This window comes from Condylura cristata, unplaced genomic scaffold (genome assembly GCF_000260355.1).
Source record: "Condylura cristata isolate star-nosed mole 26May11 unplaced genomic scaffold, ConCri1.0 scaffold00002, whole genome shotgun sequence".
Lineage (NCBI taxonomy): Eukaryota > Metazoa > Chordata > Mammalia > Eulipotyphla > Talpidae > Condylura > Condylura cristata.
In genome coordinates, this window is record NW_004567103.1 from 36,035,463 (window position 1) to 36,062,451 (window position 26,989).

Below are 26,989 nucleotides of genomic sequence, written 5' to 3' on the forward strand. Positions count from 1 at the left end.
CTAAACAAAACAAAGAGTAAAGAGCAAGTGCTGGTGGTGAGGCTATGGTGAAAAGGAGCCCTCTTACATTGAAAGTAGGAATGTACTAGAACTGGTCTAGCCCCTAAAGAAGGCTGTGTGGAGGTTCCTCAAAACACTAAACTTGGACCTGCCATGTGACCCAGCTATTCCACTATACCCAAGGACACAACAGCAGTGATTAGGATGGATATGTGCATTCCTATGTTGTCTGTACTGATATTTACAACAGCAAAGATGTGGAAACAACATAATGCTCCAAAACAGATGAACAGATCAAGAAGATACAATATACATGCACAATGCAATTCTATTCAGTGATCTGAAAAGATAAACTATGTCATTTGCAGCTCCCTGGATAGAATTGGAAGGAATTATGCTAAGCAAAATAATTCAGGTGGGAAAAAATAAATAATGGTTGGTTTCACTTATATGGACAATACAAAGAACCCAAACAAAGGGTCAGGAAAGAGACAAAACTTGCAACTGACCACAGATCTGAAGAGGGGACAAAACAAGTAAGGGAAGAACAAAGCAACAATAGTGATGGATCACCAGTGCTATGGTATGGAGATATAAGGACTTTACCTGGGAGCGAAATCAAATACTGTCCAAAAATAAAGGAATGGTGTAAGAAAAAAAAATTCTTAAAACCCCCCACAAGGGCCCTCCCTGGTAGTGCAGCAGGTTAAAGCACAGCACTAAGAAGCTAAAACCACTTCAGCATGAGTTCAATCCCCACCCCAGAGGTGACCCACATGGCAGCAGAACTCTCCTGACCCACCCGCCCACTGCTTCCCTCAGCAGTGTGCTTCATCAGTCGGCAATTCTGCTCTCCACTGTCTCTGGTGAATCCTCTCATGGCTCCTACACCTCTGGCCTGTACCCCATTTCTATATGCATAAATAAATAAATCTTAAAAAAAAAGCCACAAAACTCATTTAGTTGTAGAAAATAGAGAGGAAAACAAATAACTGTTCATTGTAATTCAGATACATATTTTGTACGATAGGCATACACTTGTTTTGTCCTTTAGAAAATGTCCCAAATATTAATTTTTCTTGCCCTACATAATGTAAACTAGAATTGATGGACTAAATAATATCAGTGTTCCTAAATGACTATATTTAACTATATAGTTCTTTCAACATTTTGAACCAATCTTAATTTTGCATTATTTTTCTCATTAATTAATGAGATGGAAAATGTTTAAACATTTCTATCCAGTTGTGATTTTCCTATGGAAGGAAAAAAAGCAACCTATTTATATGTCTGTATGTCTGTACATACGTGTTAATTTATGTGTAAAATTTCCAGAATGAAATTTTTGTTTGCGCCTTTAAATATATATATATATATATATATATATATACACACACACATAATATATATACATATATATATACGTATGTATATTTATATATATGTATGTATATGTATGTGTATATATGTATGTATGTATGTATATGCATGTATATATATGTGTGTGTGTATGAGGGATACTGTACCCAGAAATAAATTAAACATGTTGAATGATCTTTGAAACATCTTTGAAACACAATGCCATGTTTTTTTCTTTATCTTCTCCTTTATGTGAATTGCATTTGAATTACAACATTGATGATAACATGTCTTATTGAATTCCAGAGCAAAAGTGCTTCTGCAGCACATAGCAATATTTGGGTTGGAAATAAAGTTAGAGTTAATATGTAGTGTATATATTTTTTAATCAGACATGTCACTTGTGCTTTTAGCACACATCTTTGTTGATGTAAGACAATATGGTGGAATATTTTATGTTAAAAATTCACTGATCTGCTGAAAAAATCACTTTCTAATAATGTGTTTAGTATATTTCAGCACATAAATCATGCTCTGTTGGTTGGAAAGCATCGTGTTGATATGTCGATGACTTGAACCTTGAACTTTATCTTTGGTTGCCTTGGGGAATATCAATAAATAAATTTCAACTATTTTACCATTAATATCCTTGTTTATCCTACAAATACAGAGGTTTTTCCCTGTTTTCATATATAAGGTGACATTTTCCAAGATGCTGCAAACACACTGTGACACAATTTGAGCATTCATGTCACATCAAAGTTTCCTAGAGTGAAAGCCATATGACAAATTCAAACTTTGGATTAATATATTTGTTTTGACAGACTTTTTAAATCAAATGCATCTTACTGGTGACTGTGGGTATACATTTAGTGAAGCATACAACTGAATAAAAAGCAACATTAAATATGAATGACAATGGTTTCCCATACCCCTCTAATACAGACACGTCTTTGTATGTGTACCTACAACATACATATATCTCTATTGACTTTTAAATATAAAGATATGCATGCTTATAAATGTATAAACCTTTAATACACAGTACCTGCAATTCAAATATATAAAATTAAATTTATATAAAATGCTACTTCTATCTTAATGATTTATTTTGTATCAAATGAGCCATGCTATATTAAAAAAATATTTTCAATGTGTTGATAAAAATAAAATTGCTGGGCCCTCCCTGGTGGCGCAGCGGGTTAAAGCACAACACTGAGAATCTAAAGCCGCTTCCTCATGAGTTCGATTCCCGCCTGCCCCGGAGGTGACCACATGGCGTGGCAGACCTCTTCTGACCCGCCCGCTGCTCCCCTCAGCAGTGTATTTCGTTGATCTGCCTGTTCTGCACTCCACTCTGTCTCTGGTGAATTCTCTCACCCTCCACATCTCTGACCTGTATCCCAGTTCTGTATGCACAAATAAAATAAAATCTTTAAAAAAAAAAAAAAAATAAAAATAAAATTGCTAATTAAGAACATTTTTACATATGTAACCATTTTAAAGTTTTTCTTCTATGAAATTAGCATGTCCAGTTTCAGTTAAATTACAATGCTAGACATATTATAAAACCAAAAAAATATTACTATAACTCAATATTTTATATTTATTCTTGGAATCACTAAGGATTGAAAATTGACAATCTGACAAATGAGAGCAGTAATATTATTCAGATTTAAAACAGTGAAAGAACTCAAATCCAACAACGAAATGGGCAAATTAAAAATTGCAATTGATTTGACTAGATAAACCCATCAAAATGACTTGCAAAAAAAAAAGGTTATTAACAATATTAAAGTATTGTTTAAAGTATTAAACAATATTAAAGTAACAATATTAAAGTAGATATAACCAAGCACACACACACACACACACACACACACAAATTGTATCTACCCTAAACTATATATACATTTGGAAGAAAGGAAAAACATTATGTCACTATGGTAATAAAATAATTATGAGTTGATAAATAAGAGAAATAGAAATGAATATGGAGTTATCCTGTGCCTGGAGAACCACCAAATAGGCCAGAGAGGCTGCTGAGGTCACATCCCAGAAACCCCATTGCCCAGGCATGTTGATACAGACATGTCTGCATCTGAGAAGCTGGAACGACACCTGCAAGTCAGGGCCAGGAACAAGATTCAGCCAATCGCATTTGACAGACTTTCCACCAATCATACTGTGCTGAATATCCCATTGTATAAAAGGAGACGGAACCTTGCCCCTTTTGTCTATATACAAACACATCTGGCAGGTTTCTTTGGGTACAACCTGTTGGATTCCTTGAATATTAAAATGCTACTTGGTTCTGTAACCCCTTGACTATAGCCCTGAAGCCTGAAATAAGTATTTTCTATAACACTGCTTAACAAATCTGCATTGAAATGTAAGCGTCGAAGTAGGAACTATAGCATTACCAAAGTCATGAGAAATGTAGCACTTACTTTGTAATGAAAGGTGCAATGGTTCAGCGATGAAGTGAGCTGTTACACTGGAGCTGTAACCCAGCTGCTATAACTCGACCAGCATTCGGTATCACAGTGAGCTCTTTTCTCTCTGTCTCTTTCTAATTATATATATGTATAAATATATGTGTGTGCACACATGTATATAATGTATGTGTATATGCATACATATACATTAGATACCAAACTATATTATAGCACATAATGATGTTATATATAGTTCATATATAATACTTCCAGCATGAAATAAGAAATGAAAAGAAATAATAGCAATTCATGTAAATATAAGTAACTATAGTATTTCATTTTGAAATTTAAAGAAAATGATGGGAAAATTTAGTTTGGAGTCAAAAAAATACGTAAGATCAATTAGATTTACCAAGAACTGAGGGTAGATACCATTTTTCCTCATATTCTATCACTTTTGATATTTTTCCCTTGTGGTTACTATCCTCCAGTAAAAACAACAAAATTTCCTGAGTTCATAGTATCTGAATCATGAATATTTTTCCATAACCTACTTTGCAAGAAGATTTGGTTCCAAGCTCTAACAAAGTGCTACTTAAACTTTAAAGCAATGCATTTTGATTTTAGGTTAAATTCTTAAAAAAAAAAAGAAAAAAGAAAAAAGAAAGAAGTTAACATTGGTTTGCAACATTCCCTGAGTTTCAGGAGTATAGTTTCACACCGCAACTGTACATACCTCCTTTCCCCTCCAGAAATCACCACTGTGTGTTAGAGCAAGTTAAATACTTCAAAGTTTGTGTATCACCCTGTGAAATAGGTTTTTCAGCTCAGAATACATACCAACAAAGAAAGAAAATAGGGAATCGGGCGAGGCAAGGGATATGAAAAGGGAGATCACTTTAAGGGAGTCAGGGGCACAGCAAAACCATAGCCTGAAAATAGACTTCCCATTACTCCCAATGGCACATATATTACTTTTTTTATGTGTTTGTTTTGACTTTCAATAAGTGGGCAGAACATGGGTAAGAAGAATACAGGGTGGATATTCCAGAGAATTCACAAATGGTTTTGAAATTCTGATCTACTTCCTAAACAAATTTTATCATTGCTTTTATATACTTTTATATAATCGTCAAATTCAAATGTTAACTAATGGTATGTGGAAATAATCGAAGATATAGTCTACCTAGAATTCACTTTACAGCTATTTTAAAGCTACCCTAAGGCAATATTTGTTTGTTTTTAGACATTTATTTACTTATGCATGCAGAATTGGGGTACAGGCCAGAGAAGCAGGGGCAGTGAGAGGATTCACCAGAGACAGAGTGGGGAGCAGGACAGCAGACTGATGAAATATATTGCTAAGGGTAGCAGCGGGCTGGTCAGGAGAGGTCTGCTGGCCAATTGGGTCAGCTCCCTGCTGGTATCCAACTCTTCTGAAATGACTGCAGCTAGCTTCCCAGTACTGTACTCTAACAGGGTGGTTCCCTTTAGGCAACGTTCAAATATTAAGAGGAAGATTCTGGATACTACTGATTACACCCAGAGAAAATAAGGCAAAGCTGTTGTGACAAATGAAGCACAGGACAGGAGATATTAAAAAGAAATCAATTTCTGTCTCGAAGAAGACACACTCAGCACTAGGAAAAGCTCATTAAGTGAATTAGACAACATGAAATTAGAAAGAAGGTTGAAATATAGAAAGTGGTGAAATACATAGTGATTAGATTCATGCATTTTTAGAAATAAAATATATTGGATAAAATTCTTAGGATAAACTGTCAACACAGTACAGTCCCAAGATTAATTAGACAAACGTGTGTTTCTCTTAGAGTATATTTTAGGTAGAGGGTTGCAAAAGACCAGGAGAAAATTTTATGATTTTCTTTTGGTCTGGTTTTAAAAATGGTCAACAAAAATGTGTACAATTAGATTAAATATATGACACAAGAAAAATCCAGGGACGATGCTTGAAATAAATTGTATGATGTGTTCCTTTATCTGCACCCTCCTTTTTTTTCTTAACCTTTCAATATTATTTTGCAGATGAAAATTTATATCTAAATATCCAAGAAGTGATTTCTTACTCATACATCAGATTACTGTTGAGAAATGTAAATTATTAGGAAATGTTCAAATTTGAGAACAAAGCTGCTCCATTTCTATAGCAATACAAGTCCCTGCAGGAACAGTAAATTCCACTACCCAGGCTGGCCATGACATCCTCTGGAGCAGAACAAAACAGCGTGCTCTGAAGCACTGAATCTTGACTTGCTGGGTGAAGGTCACTTCAATGCCTTTTGGGAGATATTTCAGCCACACTGAAGCCACTACAGTAAAATCAAATTGTTTGAGGGGCAGCAGCAATAAGGCAATCATTCCCTTTTCTATCTCTTCATAGCATCACTGTGACAAATCTCTTACAGTGAAAATAACTCTGAATTGTTCAGAGGCTGCCAGGTGAGAGGACAGACACAGTGTGACTTTAGTTTAAGGGTAGATGAGCAGGTGAGACGGTTTTACAGAAAAATCTTTTCTTATACCTGATGCTGAGTTTCTGCCCTGCCCCCTCCCCTTTAAAAAAAAATAAACTCAATGACTAGAATTCAGAATGACATAACTTCCCTGGAAACTGCTCAAATCATCCTTTCATATGAGAAAATTAATTAGAAATGTGGAATTTAGATTTAAGTAAATGTTGATAATGATGCACACATCAGCCTGAACTATGGATTATAATTTCTTTAATATTTCTTTTATTTATACATATAAGAATTGGAATGAAGGCCAGAGGTACAGGGGGTGAAGGGTTCACCAGAGACAGAGTGGGGAGCAAAATAGGTAGAGCTAGTGAAATACACTGCTGAGGGGAGCAGTGGATGGGACAGGAAAGGTCTGCTGTGCCATGGGGGTCACCTTCCTGGCTACAGATGGAACTCATACTGCAGTGTCTGGTGACAGCTTGATAGAGCTGAGACTTAACCACTTCACCATGGAAGCCCCTGAACTATGGATTATAAAGTGTGATGTAGAATTCTCAGTGTGACACCATAAACATAAACAGATCTTTGTGTCACAGGTCTAAATTCTGTTTCATCTATCACTTTCTTTATACATATACCAGTAGATCACTGTGCTAACTAAGTAGAGCTATGTACAATAGTCTTGGTTTCTAGTAGATCAGATCTCCCCATTTTGAGTTGTCTCCTTAGGACTGTATTCCTTCTGACAGACAAGTTTTGAAATGAGCTTGTGAAATTTATTTTAAAACTCATGCTGAAGGACATCCCTGGTGGTGCAAGGGGTAAGTTAAAGCATTATGAAGCTATCTGCAGCCACTGCAGCAAGTGTTTGTTCCTGGGTGACCCACATGGAGCAGAAGGCCTCTCCTGTCTCACCTGCTGTCCCCCTCAGCAGTATATTTCAGTAGGTAAGCCTATTCTCTTCCCTACTTTGTCTTTGATGAATCCTCTCATCCCCCTTCACTCCCCCCACCCCAAACTCTGGCCTGTACCCCATTTTCTGTATGCAAAAATAAATAAATCTTCAGAAAAAAACATGATGAAATTTTAATTAAAGGCTTATTGAATCTGAGGTCAGTTTGTGGGTAAATGAGTGTATTTGTCATTGTGTCAGTTTTGAATACAAGAAATACAGGTTCATACCTTGCCCATTCATTTAATGCATTTCATTTCATAGATCTAATACAGAGTCATTTGGCATTTTTAAGCTTATCAGTAAGGGTTATACAGGTCTATTGCTCTGATTATTTTTGTTTTTTGTTTTTGTTTTTTTAAACTATTTGTAAGTATAGAAATGCTATATGACAACCAAACTTAAATTCTCATGATAACTTAATAGTATCTTTTAATAATGCAATTGTAGTTTTGTTTCTATATTCTTATCCAAATTTTGTTGTTTTTAATTTTATTCATTGCTTCATTTTTTGTGGTATGGAATTCAGTATACTATGGTGGTTAAAAGAAGAAAATTGTTCAAGGCATAGTATATAGTCATAGTTTTTTGGTCATATTAAGAAGGATATGTGGTATTAAAGAGTTTTTTAAGATGAGTTACTGAATTTTATGAAATGAAGTTTCATGTCATAGATAAAATTTATTAAAATTTTAATGAAAAATATTTACTATTAAACACTTTTGTATCTTAATTTCCTTTAATAAAATAGTGAGAATTTTCAATTTTTCAAAGTTATTTTAGAAATGTATCTTTATTACCTTTACTTAAATAATAATTTTATATTTTCGGCTGCTATGTTTGTGTCATTTTACTTAATTCGAAAATCACTTCTTTACTGTTAGTAAGGTTTTCTTTACACTTGGTGCAGTACAACTATAACATGTTGGGCCTATAGGCATATACCTTGTTTGTAAATATTTTACATCCCTGTATCTTTGGAGATTCAGGGATTTCATTGTTTCGGGACATTTCACTTAATTCAATTTTGTTCTCATCCCCATATTGCCTATTCTTCTGGCATTATGAATAGAGCATGTTAAATTCCTATTTTTAGAAATTGCCTCTTTTTTATTTTCTAACTCTTGCTTCCATGGTGCTGCAGTTTGATCAACAACTTGAGCGGTCTTATATTTCAACACTTTACTTCTTTTCATTTGTGACTCTTCACTTAAACCTATAATCTTACAATTTCAACAATAGATTATTTAATAAAATTTTATGTTTAATTTAAAATTCAGCCTAGTTGGGGTTAATAATTATTTGCTGTTTTGTACCATCTTTCATTCATTTAAACCTTTCATAGTGATTTCTATATCTCTATATATATAGCCATCCATTTATACATATACACATTACACATAGCATCTATACACAGCTATTTTACATTGAAAGATTTCAATAGGCAGGTATTTATCTATGTGGATTCTCCTTCTTACATTTCCCTCTTTGTGTGTGTGTGTGTGTGTGTGTGTTCTGATCTCTGATTGTAAATTGTAATTTGTGAGTCATATTGACTAGAAAATCTAAATTGACATTGTTTTTATTTCAGAGTAATGTGTGTATGTTTCAGTCAAAAACTAGGGACAACATTCATTGTAACCCAGGAGTCTTAAACAGAGTTTACCAACTGCTGTCCACAATTTATTTCCAGACGATAAAGCTCATGGGGCATTTCCACATTCAATTTCACATTTGAAGGTGATAATTACTGCATGCCTAGATTTCGGCCAGTAGCTTATCATTCCTCTGCACTCCCATGGTGGAGAGACAGCTCTTTGGTGAGAGCTGCCTTCCTAGCAATTCAGTAATTTAGTAAAAAGTCTGTTCAGTGAAAGATCCATGTATCTTGTCCTATAAAGATCCTGTGGTATTCCACGTGCTTTACCTTGTTGAAAGTGAAAACTCTATAATGTATTGCAGAATGGACTATATTTTACTGTTTAATCATTTTCTCCATAAAAAACAATGAGCCCAAACTATATTGAGATTAAATGGTGTTATATACAGGAAGAACTTTGAAGAACACACTCAATACATCATATCCACACTATTGCTATATTATAATCAGTAATATTATGATTGGGAAGGGAAATACTTGCATATATGAAAAATATTATAATCAAATATTAACTTATCTATATTCTAAGTTACTCTAAGGTTCTCATCAGTGATATTCTTTTTGTAAACTGTTTTATTAAAAAAAATAAGTCAGTCTATACTTTTGAACTCTTACCTACTTCAAAACTACCACCTCTTTAAAAAAATCCCGAAGAGAATTTAACTTGAGTCTTCTTCCACTCATTTGTGTGGGAATCATTGGTTGGGTATCTAAACTATATAAAATGCTGCATTAAGTATTGTAGGAATAAGATACACAAGAAAAAAATTCTTGTCCTTGTATAATCCAATTGCTTTAGAGTGTCAGAGTTAAAAAGAAAATATTACAAAAATGAACCCTAAATTGTAAACCTTAAATTGTAAGCCTCCGTACTCCTGCGCCTCCTCTTATTTTTAACTCTCTGTTAGCAAGCCTTAGTGATAAGAACTTAAGAGAGATTTTGAAGTTTTCCTAAGAGCATGTGGATGAGAGAAACAGATTTTCCTTTGAAGCTTGGAGTTCAAGTACAACTCATATCCTGTCATAACAGATTTGCAAAGATAGGTGAGGCAAGCGAAAAAAACTCTTGGATATGTTTTAGATTCCATTAAGCATTCTGAAGCAAAAACAAAATCTCCTGTTTGGAAAGCCTAAGTAGCAGTTTCAAAGGCAAACTGTCAGTGCACCAATATTTTAGAAGAAAATAAATTTTAATAAATAACAACAATGAAAAACTAATGAAATATTCAGCTTTCATTATTTTGCAAGTATTCTTCAAAGTGTGCTCATTGTGCACAAAGTCTCTCATTTATTTTCCCTAGCATGAATAATTGGGTCTGTTTATTTTATCCAAGGAGGTAAGTGCAGGACTAGAACCCACTCCACCAGAATTCTTAATCCTTTTCTTCCCCCTTGTCCTCCCAGGGAGTTAATGCATTAGATATGTGGTCCCTTTGCCTTTTTCCAGTTCGTGTAGGTGTTCCTACCTGAAAATCAAGGGTTCCTAATGAAACAGTGCTTTAGCAGTGCTACAGAGGTGAAAGGACAGTGCAGAGGTGGAGGACAGGAAACTGTCTGTTGGTTCTCCCCTGTGCACTCAGTTGAAGACCAGTCAGGTTCAGGGAGCAACAACCACGGTGTTTACTTAACAACACGGGAAATAACCAGTTTCTAAGGCCACAAGTGCCCACCTATCTCACCACAGATAGTGCCCCAGTGTCCAGAAGTCCCAAACATCTGAGATGGCTGGCGCTATACCTTGTGGCCTACCAGCAAGCAGTGGGCCAGGATCTAACTCACAGGGGCAGCTAGTGGGAGTAACAGAGGGTGCCGGGGCTCTGGTGCTGAAAGCTGGCTGGCACAAGGGTTAGTCATCAAATCAACCCACTGCAGCAGGCCTCTGTGCAACTTCCTGCAGCTTTCCACTGCAGGGCAGCCTGGGAAACTCCTGCTGTTGCTTCAGCCTTGAAGCTCTAGCCAGGAAGCTTGTTTGCCCTGGGGAGTGGTGTCCTTAGGCAGCTGCCCAGGGGCCATGTGGGAACTCCCACCTCTCCAGCAGCTGTTAGATCAGCCCACAAAGGCTGAGGTGTAACAGGGCAGGAAAACACCACTATTGCCTTAGGCATCTACTGTTCACCAGTCACTCCCAAATGTATGCCTTTGGATGGGATCAGTCATCTCCAATTAACCTGTAAATTCCGCCTCTTATTCAGTGGGAAAGAGATGACTTTGCCCCAAGGGTGTCCAGTTTCACTAATCTAGACTTTGAGTGTAGCCTTTTATTTTATGGACACTTCCTACGGGAGTTGAAAGGTCTGTTTTTTCTCCTCATATAGTTTAATAGGTATTTTGTGGTGGTGGTGGTAATATTCATTAAAGAAGAGGTTTGTTTATTATAGCTTGAAAGTTCATTTATTAGTGGAAATCTGAGAGATCTCAGAACATTGCAAAAATATGAATAATAAGCAAGTTGTAAAGATTGCTCTTATCTAAATGCCACTCAGAATCAAAATTACTATCCCTATACTCATTCTCCTTCACTGATCACATGGCCACTTAACATCTCATTCTATGTACATTATACAAACCAGTTTCTCAACTTTTCAGTGCAAACATTTAATCATGGCAGGGGATTACATTTCCAAGTTCTTAATCCAACCATCCTTGAACTATAGGTTTTTTTTGTTTCTTTGTTTTGCACCTCGAAATCAAATTCCAGGGAAAAAGTCAGATTTACTTTCAAATTTTGCTCTTTTTTACTTCAGTGTGACCAAGTTGTAACTATATGGTAGCAACACAGATACCTTTCATGCAGCCTATGTGCAGAAAAGGGAACGCATTCTCTAGGAAGATACTCTTAAAGATCCAATCCAGTAGGGAGGCATTATAATGATTGCATTGATAGTAAATATTTTCAGCTACTATCACAGTGTGTCACATAACCTAATCAATTAAGACTATTATCTGGGCCCTCCCTGATGGCACAACAGGTTAAGGCACAGTACTATATGAAGCTATCCACAGACACTTTAGTACGAACTTGATCCCCAGTCAGGCAGCTGACACACACGGAGCAGCAGGCCTCTCCTGACTGGCCCACTGCTCCCCTCAACAGTGTACTTCAGTAGATCTGCCTGCTCTGCGCTCCCCACATTGTCTCTGGTGAATCTGCTCACCCACACACCTCTGGCTTGTATCTAAGTATCCAAGTTCTTGTATTATATTATATTATATTATATATATATTAAAGACTATTAGAGTATTACCTTCCAGAGTTCAGGGCCATTGAGATAATGCATCCATCCCTAGGATCTGATATCAAAGTATTATCAAAAGTAACCTAAACACACACACTAACAACCCAAATTTAGCCTAAATCCTCTTCACTTCTCTGTACAGTACATAGTATCCTAACTTCAATGGAATATGGAGCTGAGAAAGTCTTCATCATGATGTAATCATGTTTGAGCTCTAGGTAAAGAAACTTATGACTCAATAAAGCATTTTTGGCAAAATATATTAATTGGTAAGGTATTCCTAAAACACACATATACATATAAACACACAAATGCCACACACACATCATATATTGCATAAACATACACTATGAAACATATGTGTAACAATATATCTTGTGTTTTTAATAATAAAAAAAAATCAGAGGAAAACATTCTCAATTTACCAAGTCAGCAATAGCATCCCAGCATTCCTTTTTAAAGCTACCATCAATAAAATCAATATTATTTCATAATGAATTTTAATACTCAAACCAAGCAATTATGTATTTTATGGTGCATTTTTAGTAACAAAAGGAATGATATTTCTATCAATACCTATCTCTACCAGAAAAATAAAATCAAAGTAAATTATCAGCTTTAAAAGGCATTAATTAGTGATGTATATAAATGAAGATGACCACGCTGTCTGCAACAGATACTCCAGGAATTTTGTTAGAGTGAATGAATGGGGGGAAAAAAGTATGATTCAGAAGCACTTAATGCGATCAATTCTACTTACTCTTTCTTACTTATTTATGCTAAATAAAACTGTTACTGAAAGTCAGTGCAAGTTTATGATCAAAATGTCCCTTTTTGATAATGATATGTAGAATACATTTTTGGGAAGTGGATTAAAAGGAAAATACTTATAAATTGATGATGACTTCTCTATCATATCATTAGTTAAACAGTATATAAAGCTGCATTAATAAATGTAGAGCATATGAGAAAATGGAGTCTATTATTAACTTCACATTTGACACAAACTCATCTTTAGGAAATGAGAAAAGACAACCTCAGATTTACAATTGATAAAGAAATTAATATTAATATAAACTAAATCATACATATATTAGGTACTTATTTAACCAATAATCTTAGGTTATATTATACAAAGATTATTTTGTCATATCACTTTTTATGTTTTCTGATAGTTTAAGTATGGGATGTTTTCTATAATGGACTATGAATACATTCATTTATAACTGATAAATATTTAAAAAATAAATATGAAGATGTTAAGAGGATCACTATCAATAGAATATATTTTTCAAATTACTGCTAATCACTAAAAGACTACTGAATAGAATATATTGGCATTGGTTATTTACTTCATATTGACTTTGGTAATTTAATTTTTTTCTTTTTCTATTATCATTAACTATATTCCCAGAGTAACATCTTTAAACATTGTTTAAGAAAGAAAAATTAATTTAAAAAATCTTAGTCATACATTCGACATAATTCAAATTATTACAAAAGTTCAGAAATATTTTTGGGACATCTCTTTCTTACCTGCTTGTGAGCATGATCATATGAATTTATATGATTGTCAAATTCCTGATGCTTGTAATACTGCTTATCACATAATTCACAGTAAAAATTGGCCTTCAGATCTTCCAGAGCTTTAGCTATGGTGTTCTCTTTCTCAGCATAATCCTAAAAAAAGAAAATTTCAAGGAAGGAAGGAATTAGTTTTCCCATGAATTCACTTTATTCTGACACTTGTCAACTTCAGCATAATAATTAGTTAGCAGCAGAATATAACAGGCAAAGAGAAAAATAAAGCAAATGTCAGGAAACCAAGTTAGAAGAAATTTTGACTTAATGATTAATAGAAAAAGCTAAAAAAAAAAAAAATGAGGAGGAAAAGGGCCCTCCCTGGTGGTGCAGCGGGTTAAAGCACTGCACTAAGAAGTTTAAACCACTTCCGCATGAGTTCGATCCCTGCCTGCCCTGGAGGAGATCCACATGGCGTGGCAGACCTCTCCTGCTCCCCTCAGCAGTATACTGCGTCAATCTGCCTGTTCAGCTCCCCACTCTGCTTCTGGTGAATCCTCTCACCCTCCACATCTCTGGCCTGTACCCCAGTTCTATATGAATAAATAAATCTTAAAAAAAAAATGAGGAAAAATATAACTATAGAGAAGAAAAAAAATAAAAACACAAAGAAATAAAAGCCCTTGTTTGAAAAGTTCCTGTACTATATTAACTATAAAATGGAAATCACATAGCATTTTGATTAAACTATTGATTTCTGGAAATGGTTTTGTTAACACAAAATTTCTAATTTCTGAATATCTGAAATGTGTACTGAATGGAGAAGTCCATATTGATGTACACTTTTTTATCTGATGTGTTTCTTTGTTTCCTTAAATACTTATATAGTAACTTTTTCATCCAACAACATTTCATTTGACTAATGTTTTCATTTTAACCCATATCAATTAAGATTGAACTTTTAAAAATTGTCTACTCTTCAGAAAATGAGATACTTTTCAGCAAGTTATTGCCCTAAACTGAAAAGAATTAGACAGTATAAACAGACTGTTTTAATCATGTTCATAGTAAATAAAGATGCTTATATAATAAAACCCCTGAAAAGATGAAAAATGTAGTCAGTTATTATTAGCTTTCATTTACAAAGCATAAAATAGCAAGATGTTTGACTGTGGCTTTTAGGTTTCTTAAATTTAAATCAACTTGCTATTTCATGTTTTCTTAAATGTTAAGTGAATACATTTTATATGCTGCAACATTATTCAAATCTTTCCCTGAAGTATTGATATACAGAAGACTTAAACTTCACTCTACCACTGAACTTACTATTTTTAAATTAAATTTGTATGTTCTCTTATATTAAAGTTTAAAATTCACGAAAACTACATATTCAAGTCTTTTATGCATACACAGGGGTACAGAGATGGAATGACACAGTCTTGAGTTATAAATGCCAATTGTCTTCTCATTAAATATACATACTAGAAAGGATTCATAATTTGAATGTAGAAATTTAAAAGTAGCTTACTATTTGTAATTTGGGCCTCCCTGGTGGCCCAGGGATTATAAATCTTGGCACTATCACCCACTACAGCTGGAGTTCAATACCCAGTCAGGGAGCTGACCCTCATATGGTCCAGCAGACCTCTCCTGTCTCACCCACTGCTCCCCTCAGTGTTGTATTTTGGTAAGCCTGAATTTTCAACTCCCCACTGTTTCTGGTGAATCCTATCACCTCTGCACCTCTGGTCCCTCTATGCAAAAATAAATAGTATTTTAAAAAAACAACTAAAATTGTACTTTCATGAAAGACTAATACTTACCTCTTACTGTACTATTTCTTTGTGTACACATCACATACCATAAAGCTAACCGTTATTTATATGTATACTTGTATGAATCCATAAATATAATAATCTATAAACATATAGTCTGGTTTTCCATTGAAAAACAGAGGCCCACTGTTGTGTTATTAGTTTTAGCAATTGCACAGTAAAAGGTGATACATTCAAAAGTAACTCAAATTGTTCATATACAATTTATCAATTTTAATAATTTACTACTTGTCAGGATATTTGTAAAATAGTCTCTATTTTTCTTTTTTGATGACTTTCAATATAAAAGATTAGTTTTAGAAGACAAAAATGTCAAATATAGTCAAATACATCTACCATACTTAATTCTACAAATTCATTAAAATAATTATAGTTTAGACAAATTAAATAAAACAATTAAACACTATGATTTCACAGCTGAAGTATGCAAAACAGATAAAATTCCAATAGATATGATTTATATTATAATGACACTAGTTTTTAGCTTGAAGTTGAATTAGCTCTCAAAACAATATTCTTGAAGAGCTATTTCTTTGCAAACAAGTTTATTCTCCCCACTAATTATAATTATTGTTAAGCTACTTCCTCCATCTAAATATTTGGCTATTTCTTATTATGGTATATTTTTGTTCTTCCTAAGATTGGTATTCTTTCACAGAAATAATATTTTGTTTCCTACCTATTCTTTCTGCAAAGATGGAAAAGTATTGAGTAAAACAAACTGGGACTCTTAGGTAAATTTCATTGTTCAATAATACTAACCTTATATTAGAACTGAAGATCAAAATATTGTAAAAACAACTATATCTATTCAAAGCTTAATGAGTAAATCACTGATTAAAAATTAGTATTCATTAATTCTTTTAATCTTGATAAAAATAGAGATAGATTCTGGACATTTCTTCATTTTTCAGTTGAGACTACAAAACACTAAAAAGTAATATAACTTGGTCAAAGATGGATGATGACTAAACATGCAGTTGATACTTGAATGCAAATAACATGGCTCATAGCATTTTATTATGTGTAATGTATATAACACATAAAAGTTAGAGAAGACAGTATAATGACCCAGTGTATATAATGATGCAGCATAATGCCTCACCACTCACCTTCATCTTAGGAATAAACTTGTTGCTGGTTATCCTATCCTATCTCATACTCAGATAATTTTTATTTTTTTTAAAGATTTATTTGTACATACAGAACTGGGGTACAGGCCAGAGGCTGAGGGGTGGCGAGAGGCTTCACCAGAGACAGTGGGGAGCAGAACAGGCAGGTTGATGAAGTACACTGCTGAAGGGAGTAACGGGCGGGTCAGGAGAGGTCTACTGTGCCGTGTGGTCACCTCCAGGGCAGGCGGGAATCGAACTCATGGGGAAATGGCTTTATCTTCTCAGTGCAGTGCTTTAACCAGCTACACCACCAGGGAGGGCCCCTCAGTTAATTTTTAAAGAAATTCCCAATTTTATATAATGTTATCTACAAATCTTTAAATATATAGCTCTACAATGGGACTTTAAGAAAACATCAACACAAAAATGTAAGACCTAAGCAAACTAAACCAAAATCATGTCTTACTTTCACCATCAAATATCTAGTCACTATATTCAAATAGCTACAACCTAGTATTTTTTATTTTTAAAGATTTATTTTTATTTATGCTTACAGAACTGGGGTACAGGCTAGAGGTGTGATGTGTGAGTGGATTCACCAGAGACAAAGTGGGGAGCAGAACAGGCAGATCTACTGAAATAAATTAAGGAGGGGGGCAGCGGGCCGGTCAGGAGAGGTCTGCTGTGCCAGTGTGGGTCAGCTCCCTGGCTGGGAATCAAACTTGTGCTGCAGTGGCTTGGGAGAGCTTCATAATGCGGTGCTTTAACCCATTGTGCCACCAGGGAGAGCCCAAACCTAGTGTTTTAAACTATTATTTTCAAAACAAATTCAAATATTTCCCCTTAATCAAATATGCCTTAAGCTTTTTCATGTTATATATCTTCCACTTTTATTTTACCCCTTAATAAAATGTATCTTACAGAAAATTATTCATATGAAAAGTGTAATAATAAACTTATAATTGTTACAAATACAATTATTAAAATTTGGACAGACCCCCTTGTTAGTATGTATGCATCTTTGTCTATGATAGTAAAAGGAATATGTCCAGGCTGAAACTGAAACTGCAATAGATGCCATACTAAGAAATATTTTTGGACTAGACTTTGAAAATGATAGATCCTATAGTAAGGAGTCAGGCTGTATTTTTGCAGACATTAGTCAAGTAGAAAGACTGGATATTGTATGGGCCATATATATACCCAGATATATGTATCATGTATGTTGTCACTGTCATACATGTACAATGCTTGTGACCAAAGCAACTGTCTTCATGTTGATATGCCTAAATCTTCCCTTTCATTGTGGCTGATATTGTTGAAAGAGGCCTTGACTGAGATTAAATTTATACAGGAATAATACATATTCAACACAGCCATCCTGCTGAGGAAAGCAAAAACAAAACACATTTGACTAAATCCAAAAGGAACACAGCTGTTCATTTAAACAAAATCCCACCTTTCCCCCTTTCTGGAAAATACACTGCTTCCAACTATCTCCACAACTTCTCTAATATCCCATTGAGTGTGTTGACAGAAGGTCTGAGTTGCTTTTATCTAGTCAGTTCATCCAATACTGTGACATTTTGCACATATCTAAAAAGACAATATACTTAACTTTCTAGAAAGCAGCACATAATTCCAAAGTGATAACGCCAAAAACCTTTTAGTATGAAACCTTAGCAACTATGCAGCACACTACTTCCTGTGGACTAGCAATCTGAAATAGGCGTTCTGGCTTGCCCATGGCCTCAGGGCCCTTCTGCCCACTGGATAGTGAGAAAATGAATCATCTGAAAGCAGGACTTTGAAAGGAGAAAACTTTCTTTTTCAAAGTGAAAATTTCATGGTGACTTAGAAATAACATACAGTGTGGAGTGATATCAGCCTCTTTTAAAAAGCCTCCATAAATCCTTTCACTCAAAGAGAGTTACCTGAGGAATGTGAACTCCATGAGGGTAGGGATTTTTCCTGGTTTGTTTACTGCTGTATCTACAGAGCTTTTACTAGAGCCCATCTTTTAACAGAGTTCAGCATTGGCACACCACCACAAGCAAGAATGAAAAAAGAAATATATGCACTGCTCTTTTTATTTTGTACATATATAAAAAGTAAACAGGACAGAAACTAGCAACACAAAATACACAGTATTATTACAACAGTGTGCTGATGTTTGGGTTTATGGGAACTACTCAATTTAGGAAGAGCTTTAGAGCTAATTCTAAGTTATGTGATATAGAAATTATCATTGTTAAGTAGTAGTTATAATTATATATCCTAATATTTCTAGTAGAAATACTCCCAAAAGTAGTTAAAATTTCACTACAGCAGCTCTGACTAGCTTGCAATGCCAAGTCCTAACATGTAGTGCTCCACCAGGGAGGGCCAGGTCTAGATTCTTTAAAGAGAAGTTTAAAAAATAAAAAAAGTCTTTGCTAAATTCTCATTTATAATAAAAGAATAATCATGGAAATGCTGGACAACTTGTCCTCAAAAATTCAAGAATATCCAGATAGTTGTCATTTCATTTGTAAATTCCTAGATGAACACATCCTATACAATATAGTATGCACATCCTATTAAATACTACACATCTTCTGGATCTTTGTTTCTTGTTCAGTCATTACTTACATATTGGCACTTAGAGGGTGTTCAGCAGCTTTATGAAGGTACGTGGGACTACATTTTGCCACAGCCAGTGTCAACAACATTTCTGAGAAATAATTCTAAGATTCCAGAGAGTCTCTGTGAGAAGGAACATCAGTTGCATATAATAGTGGCAAACAGAATATCCTCATATTAATTTTCCTGTTATAGTTTTCTAGAACTTCATTTTCTCTTCTTAGGATTACTTCCAAATAAACCGCCTGTATAAAAGTCTTTGTTCTGGGTTTGGCTTTTAAAATGAACTGGACTAAGACTATAAAACTTTTTTTTTTTTTTTGTATTATCTATACCATATTGACAAGCTATGTTGACTAGAATTATTGAAGAGAATGTCATTATTTAGTTCAAAAGACTCCATGCATCTCCATTTCTACTATTATATATGTAACACACACACACTTATAATGACCTGCAGCTTCTACTCTGCCTGGGTCCTGGTCATGTCTTTCTCATTATTCTCTATCTCACTCTGTTTTAGCCACCTCTATTTCCTTAACATTTCTAAAATTTTCTTAACTAAACACTCACATTAACACTTGGACTTGTTATTTATTCTCCTTAGAATGTTCTTACACCAGATGTTTGCACAAAATGCTCATTCACTTCTAGCAGATCTGCTAAAATTTTATTTCCTCAAAGATGACTTCCCCTATCATCCTTCCAGGAGAGAAACATTTTCTCCCCTCTTTTTTAATATAAAAAAAAAAAGAGGAAAGCTTATTCAGGAATAAAGCAGTTAGAGAACACCTTTGGGCACTGGAGCCTGAAGTTACAGTAACAATAAGGGAGAGTGAGAGTATAAAAGAAGGCATGTGGAAAAAACTGACATTAACTTTTTTTCTGGTTTAAATCCTTTCTCTATTAGGAAAGAGGCCAACCATTTCAGGGTGATGAAAGACTGTGCTATTGTCTCAAAATACATATCATTTTATTCTTAAAGTCTAGTTTCTTTTACTCAAGGACTGAAGAATATCTAGCAGGATGATTTTGAAGAATATAAAAGAGACAATGAAGGTTAAGTCAGAAAATCACAATTTTATCAAAAATCATAGATCTATTGAGAAGAATTATAATTAAAATTGTACACTTAATGTAAGCTTTTTTAAATGAAAATAAATCTACATAACCCATCAAAGGTGAAGGCATAATGACTACTGAAAAGAATGTGTACTGACTCTTATCTCTCTGCAGGTAACTCTGGTGATCTAAATTAACTAGGATGGAGCAAGGATGGAGCATACCTTACTGTGCACATTTATGAGAACTGGGACAAATAAAATTGTCTTTCAAAACAGGTCATTTCTTTCAGAACTTCAAAGCACAAGAGGATTTATAATTTTTTTTTAAATTTATTCCTACCTTGTGATTATTTAACTGACAACCACTGGGAGAACAGTATGAACACTAACCTCAAAATCAGTTTAAGTACAATAAAGATGGAGCCCAAATCTCAACTATTAGAATATGGGCTTACCCATCTTACTTGGCCATACAAAGTATTAATATTTAGTTTTTTTTTTTTTCATCCATTGATCCCACAGGTGCTCTAGCCTAAGACAAGTACTTGTTAGACCTTCTAGCTAATGTAAAACAATATTTAAAACAACTCAAGAAGGTACCAGAAAACAGCCAGACTTTCCCCTTCATGCTTGGAAAGACCTGAGGGAAGGAGATATTAATAGTTGACTGAATTATAGTATCACTATGCATAAGCAAGATTGTGGGAGATCTTATTTTCAAGGCAAAACAGAAAAATATACAAGGTTTTCAGAAACAATGTTCATTGAGTTATAATATATCTAGCTCATTAACATGAATTGTATTAATTTACAGTACTTGTTTTGGCTTACAAATCTCTTAAACTACTGACAACAGCTTTTTTTTCTCTGAAAGGTAGGTAAAGACATAAAAATCTGATGCTTATAGACTTATATCCCTGTTGTTATCTAGGCTGACATAGAGCAGGTGCTCTATTATGTGTCTCACTAGTTATGCTATCTTGGATTCTTCTAGAATAGATATTGAGATAGGAACTCAGTTTAAGTGACTTATTTGAGATCTCAGGATACACTAGTAGGAGTATGAAAAAGTGAAAGTTTGAAATTGAAGAATTCAATTTCATGTGCAGAACTTGAATTTGAAAGTCACTACTTCTGTCCTTATAATAAAAATCTATGAAAAACGCAAGAAATCAGTTCTCTAGAAGGCAACTACACTATTTACCCAACAATTATGTTTAAGTACTGGTTGATTTATGCTTCCAAATAGTATTTACATCTATCAGTCTGGAGTTTGAACGATGTATGAAAATGGTAACCACTGATGAGTTCTGAATGGGGCTGAAAAAAATCTGCTAAACTGGATCATCTTCCTCAACACAGACAAACACACACACATGCAATACTATTTTAGTAAATTAGTAAGTTTATTATATTATATACATGTTATAATAAATAGTATATTTATTATGTGGCATAATACAGACATATAATATTACCTCACTTCCCTGCACCTGCCATGGGCTTAATCAGTTTAGCAGACTTTTTTCAGCCCCATTCAGAACTCATCAGTGGTTACCATTTTCACACATTGTTCTCACTTCAGACTGCTAGGTGTAAATACCATTTAGAAACATAAATCAACCAGTACTTAAATGTAATTGTTGGGTAAATAGTACATGTGATATATACTAATACATATCAACATAAATATATAAGTACAGCTCATATACTACACTATTAATATCCTAACATACTAACATATAAGGATAAATGTTAAAATATTCATTGATATTGTTAATGCAACATGAAGTGTGGCTTACTGGTTGATCAGTGGAGAGGAGAAATGATATAACCAGAGTTATAAATACTTTGCCCTTATCAGTAAAACCTAGTTTCAGACACTAGTAAAGCCTAGTTTTTCATTCAAAAATCATTTATGGAGTGACTGTAAGTAATATGGGATTCCCATAAGCACAAATATATAGACTACAATTTGTTTTCTATTAACATAATTATCTGAGAGATGCAAATATATTCATTCATTATGGTATATATAAGTGTTAGGATTTAGTTTTCTAAGAAAGTTATGAGGGGAGCACAGTGACATACAAAGTCTTCCTGTTGAGGGAGTCACTAGGTACTTTCAAAATAATGTCTAATCTTGACCCTCCCTGTTGGCGCAGTGGGTTAAAGCTCGGCACTAAGAGGCTAAAGCCACTTCAGCATGAGTTTGATCCCTACCTCGGAGGTGATCCACATGGCGCAGCAGACTTCTCCTAACCTGCCCCCTAATCCCCCATCAGTATATTTCATAGATCTGCCTATTCTGCTCCCCACTCTGTCTCTGGTGTATCCTCTCATCTGCACCTCTGGCCTGTACCCCAGTTCTGAGTGCATAAAAAATTTAAATCTTAAAAAAGAAAAGTCTGATCCATTGAAAACTGAATGTCTAAGTGTATGAAAGAGAAGAGCAGTGAATTTTATATTCCAGAGGAAGAAATTATATATAGAACAAAGAAATGCTAAACTTCTAAAGAATTTCAGCTGTTTGTTGTGGCTGGAAAATTTGGTACATGTGGCACAGTATTTTGAGGAATTACCATTGGTGACAGAAGTAGAAGATGAGGCATAGGTCAGATTATAAGGATGTTTTTATATGTGCTAAGATGTTTGGATTTTTATAAAGGCCAATAGGCAATTCATTACAGATTTTTAAGCAAGAGGAAGCTGATGGATTTGCAGTTAGGAAGCAGATACTACTGCATGGTAGAGGATGAATAGCCATGAAGTTAAGACTGGAAGCAGAAACTGAGAACAATATTTTCCAGGTGGAAAAACTTAAATACTTAATAAGAAGAGCATCAACAAAGACAGAGAAGGTGGAAAATCACTAAAAGGCTTAAGAGTACTACAGGAAATTGTGACCAATATAATCAAAGGTACAGAAGAGAATGATTCTGACTAAATAATGAGGATAGTAAGTAAATTCTTTCACAATGAAGAGTGACTGGGAGGTAAGAAAGTGCTTATTTTATCTTTCTTTAAAAGAGAAACATATGAATTATGTATTTCTGCAGTATCTACATTATTGAATCTATGGAATCGTCCTTGAGTATAAATTTCCCAGAATTTAGATCAAAATTCTTTAATATTTTCTGACTTTTACACAGATATAGCTCTTTTCCATTCTAATGGAATATATGTATATGTATATATATATATATATATATATATATATACACACACATATATACATATATATGTGTATATATATTCATCTATCTATATATTCATCAGTACTTATTCTTTGTTTCAATTGTTTTAAACATAGCATAGCAGTCTCAGTACAAATATTTTACTAAAAAGTTCAGAACTAGTTTCTATATTGCATGATGATAAAATTGACAGCATATACTAACCATTTAACATGTCTTAGCATTCTGAAGTTGTTGTACCCATTTTATAAAGTTATTTTCTCTCTCCAGACATAGCTAACAATTTTCTCTCTACCTGTTGAAACTAGAGTTTTCTATAACTGGCAGCAACAAAAGCTACTTTAGGGACTTGTGGTTTTATTGTTTCATTTGGATTATATAAGAAATTTGTATATTTTCTAACAGCATTTTGGAAAGACATAAGTTTTGCACATTTGATACAAGATCATAAGACAGATGGTCACATGAAAAAGAGATAAGAAATTTTAAGAGTGTGTATACATATATTGCAGATTTCAAAAAAGTAGAAAAATGGTTTCCTAATTAATGTTAGAGTAGTTCTACTACTTCCTGAAGTCATAGATTTCTTTTTCATTTCCTGACTACAAAATGAAACTGTCTTGCTGAGAACAAAATAAGGTAAAATAATAGTTCTCAAAACTTTTAGCTTTATGCACTTTCAAAAAATATTTCCTCAAAAAGCAAGCATGACACTGTAGGTGTCACATTATAGGGGTTCCCCAGATGCCTTGCAAAGATCATAATGCAACCGGAGCTTCCATAATAGGAGAAACACTATATGGAGACCTGCTGTCCCTCCCATTAGTGCCAGCAGGCTCTGCCCCTGTGGTTAATTCTGCTTTGTATTGAATTCTAAATGGGAGTGATAGTCTGTGCATTTGATACACTGTCAGCACAGCAGGGAAAGCACATTTGGATATAATCATATGTTGCAGGTATCTAAAAGAAAAGGGATATTTTTGCAAAAAGAAGCATTTTTACTTGAAAAATTTACAAGAAGAATCTCGGTGGAAAAGACCCCAAGAGGAATGAAAGAACATTAACAGCTGATTGCTACAAATGACACTTTACAGTCATCAAATGATCTCAATCTTGACAATATTAATCCTCAGGTGAATGTTATTAGCCCCATTTTATAGTTGAGGAAAGCAAGAAGAGAGTAACTGGCTGGAGATCTATCTTATAGCTGTTTACTAAATCTGACTTTTAGTTGCTCTGCTGACCTACCATTGGACTTCTGGTGCTGATATTGCTTCCTCAAAGGAGGAATCAGTAGTGATCTTAAATAATCTACACATCAAAATGATGCCTGTGGAGGACAATGGGTGTCCTGGTGGCTTGAATGGTGTGATAGTGGTGGGTGTGGCAGCATATACATAAAGAGGGAGTGCCTGTATTGTTTAATCATATACAAGGTTGTAAACTCATATAATCATAATGAAGAAAAAAGCTGTATAAAGCTTTATGAAATACAGATTTTTAAAAGATATTAAAACTTAAAATTAATGCAAAAAGGATGAGGTATCCTTTTCTAAAAAGATACATTTAATTGAAGTTTGAATATTGGATAATGCAAAGTACTTAATCTTGTCTTTTGATTTAAATGTCAGCCAGTATATTTTTGGAAGCTGTCCTTTTCAATAATAACATTTATATAAGGCTATACAAATGTTCCAATAAAACTATACTAGGCTTAAGCAGTAGATCATTGATATAGTTTTACCTAGTCATTTGCAAATTGTTAAAATTCAGTCTTGGATATAAGGTATCTTAAATTGTATTGGTATCAATTAAATAATGAAAATAGTGTGAAAACATTTATAAAATTTAGCTATAATTAAACACCAGCCAATATATAGTAAAATGTGGTGTTAGAATTCTGGCCGGTAAAAGAACAGTATATATTTAGAAGTTACTTCTGTGTATTCTCTGTGGGGAAAGCTGAAGACTCTTCTGCCACCATCCCCTTCCCTGGTGTTCCTAGATTGTATCAGGGTACCCCAGTTCTGTATGCATAAATAAATAAATCTTAAAAAAAAAAACCAGGAATCTCCCATTTCTATAACTCTTGAAAAGAAAACAGTTTGGGATAAATAGGGAAAAATCTCATGTAAGATAGGATAGAATTTCCACAAAGAATTTTAGATCTTTTGAATAATGTAGAAATTTAGAACTTCAATTGTCAAGATTCCACTGGTAAGATTCAAATAGAAATGCTGTACCAAAAGAAAATCACTGGGATAAAGATAATTGAAAAATATTTATGAAAGAGAAAAATTCAAATTACATTTTCTATTGTTTACCTGTAGCATTACATTGAAACTTTTCTTGATTCCTTTCAATTTTTATAAAATTCAGTTAGAAATGTAGTGGTATTTCAGGGGTATAGCCAAAAGGTGGAAAACCTTAATATTTATATAGACAGAAGGTCAGAAATGTGATTTGATAGGGGTTAGAAAATAGTTGAGAATGACAATTCAGAAGACAGGAAACATCTGTAGAAAAATATTCCTCTAGAAGATAATGTATATGAGTGGTGTGTGTGTCTTTAGAGTGGGAGAAATTTGTTAGGTTTCTTGCCATAAGAGTGAAGAACTAAACATTTTGTTTTGATTTTTACTGAAAGAAATAATTCTGTGGACATAAGGGACACAGAAAATGATACCTGAATTAAAAATAATGAGTCTAATTTAGATTATTAATTTCAACAAGTTTTAAATGTTATTCCTGAGAAACAAAAGCAAAAGTTTGATTTGAAATTAATTTATGCAAAGAAAAACAGGAAACTGTTGAAACTTAAGCCTTGTGTCATCTTATCATTTTCATATAACTTAGCTTCATCAGTAGATTAAAAAAGTAGGTTTAAATAGGTTTATTCAGAAAGTGTATCTAACAGTGTGAAGTCTTATTGGGCCATTAGATACTGTACAGGGAGGTGTGGATGTGGGTTCCTCAGACTCTCAAGTCTGAATTGATGAGGTCGGTTAGAGTTCCTCACACTCTAAGTTTTCTTTTAAACAAATAATTCAGGTCAGGTCATTCTTTAATAGATTTCATTGAGAACTCATGGAGGATAATTATTGCAAGATGGAAAACCCCCAAATTCTCCAAGTTTCAGAGTAAAGTTTTCATTTTTATTTTTTGCTCTAGAATTATTTATATGTATTGAATATCCTAAAGAATGCATATTGCTCAATGTTAAAAATTCATTATCATGGCCCTTAATAACTTTATACTTTTAAAGTGTTTATTTTATTCCAGTCATTGCAATATTTTCTTTAATTCTGCCAAAATTATTTTATACAATCACCTTTGAAAGATGACTCAATCTATTTCTAGCTTCTCTGTTCAGCTATAAATAATTTAATAAAATACTGTGATTTCGGCCCTCCCTGGTGGCGCAGCGGGTTATAGCACAGCATCGAGAATCTAAAGCCACTTCCGCATGAGTTCGATTCCCGCCTGCCCCGGAGGTGACCACATGGC

The 26,989-nt window shown here is 34.0% G+C and overlaps 1 protein-coding gene across 1 annotated transcript in view; it reads right to left on the bottom strand.

The window, feature by feature from the left end:
* The window catches only part of ZNF804A (zinc finger protein 804A), a 224,836-nt gene that overhangs the window by 40,243 nt on the left and 157,604 nt on the right, over positions 1–26,989 (bottom strand). Inside the window, exon 2 of the mRNA XM_004674462.2 lies at positions 13,665–13,808. Within this exon, the coding sequence (XP_004674519.1) occupies positions 13,665–13,808 (144 nt within the window). The remainder of the gene's footprint in view (positions 1–13,664; positions 13,809–26,989) is intronic.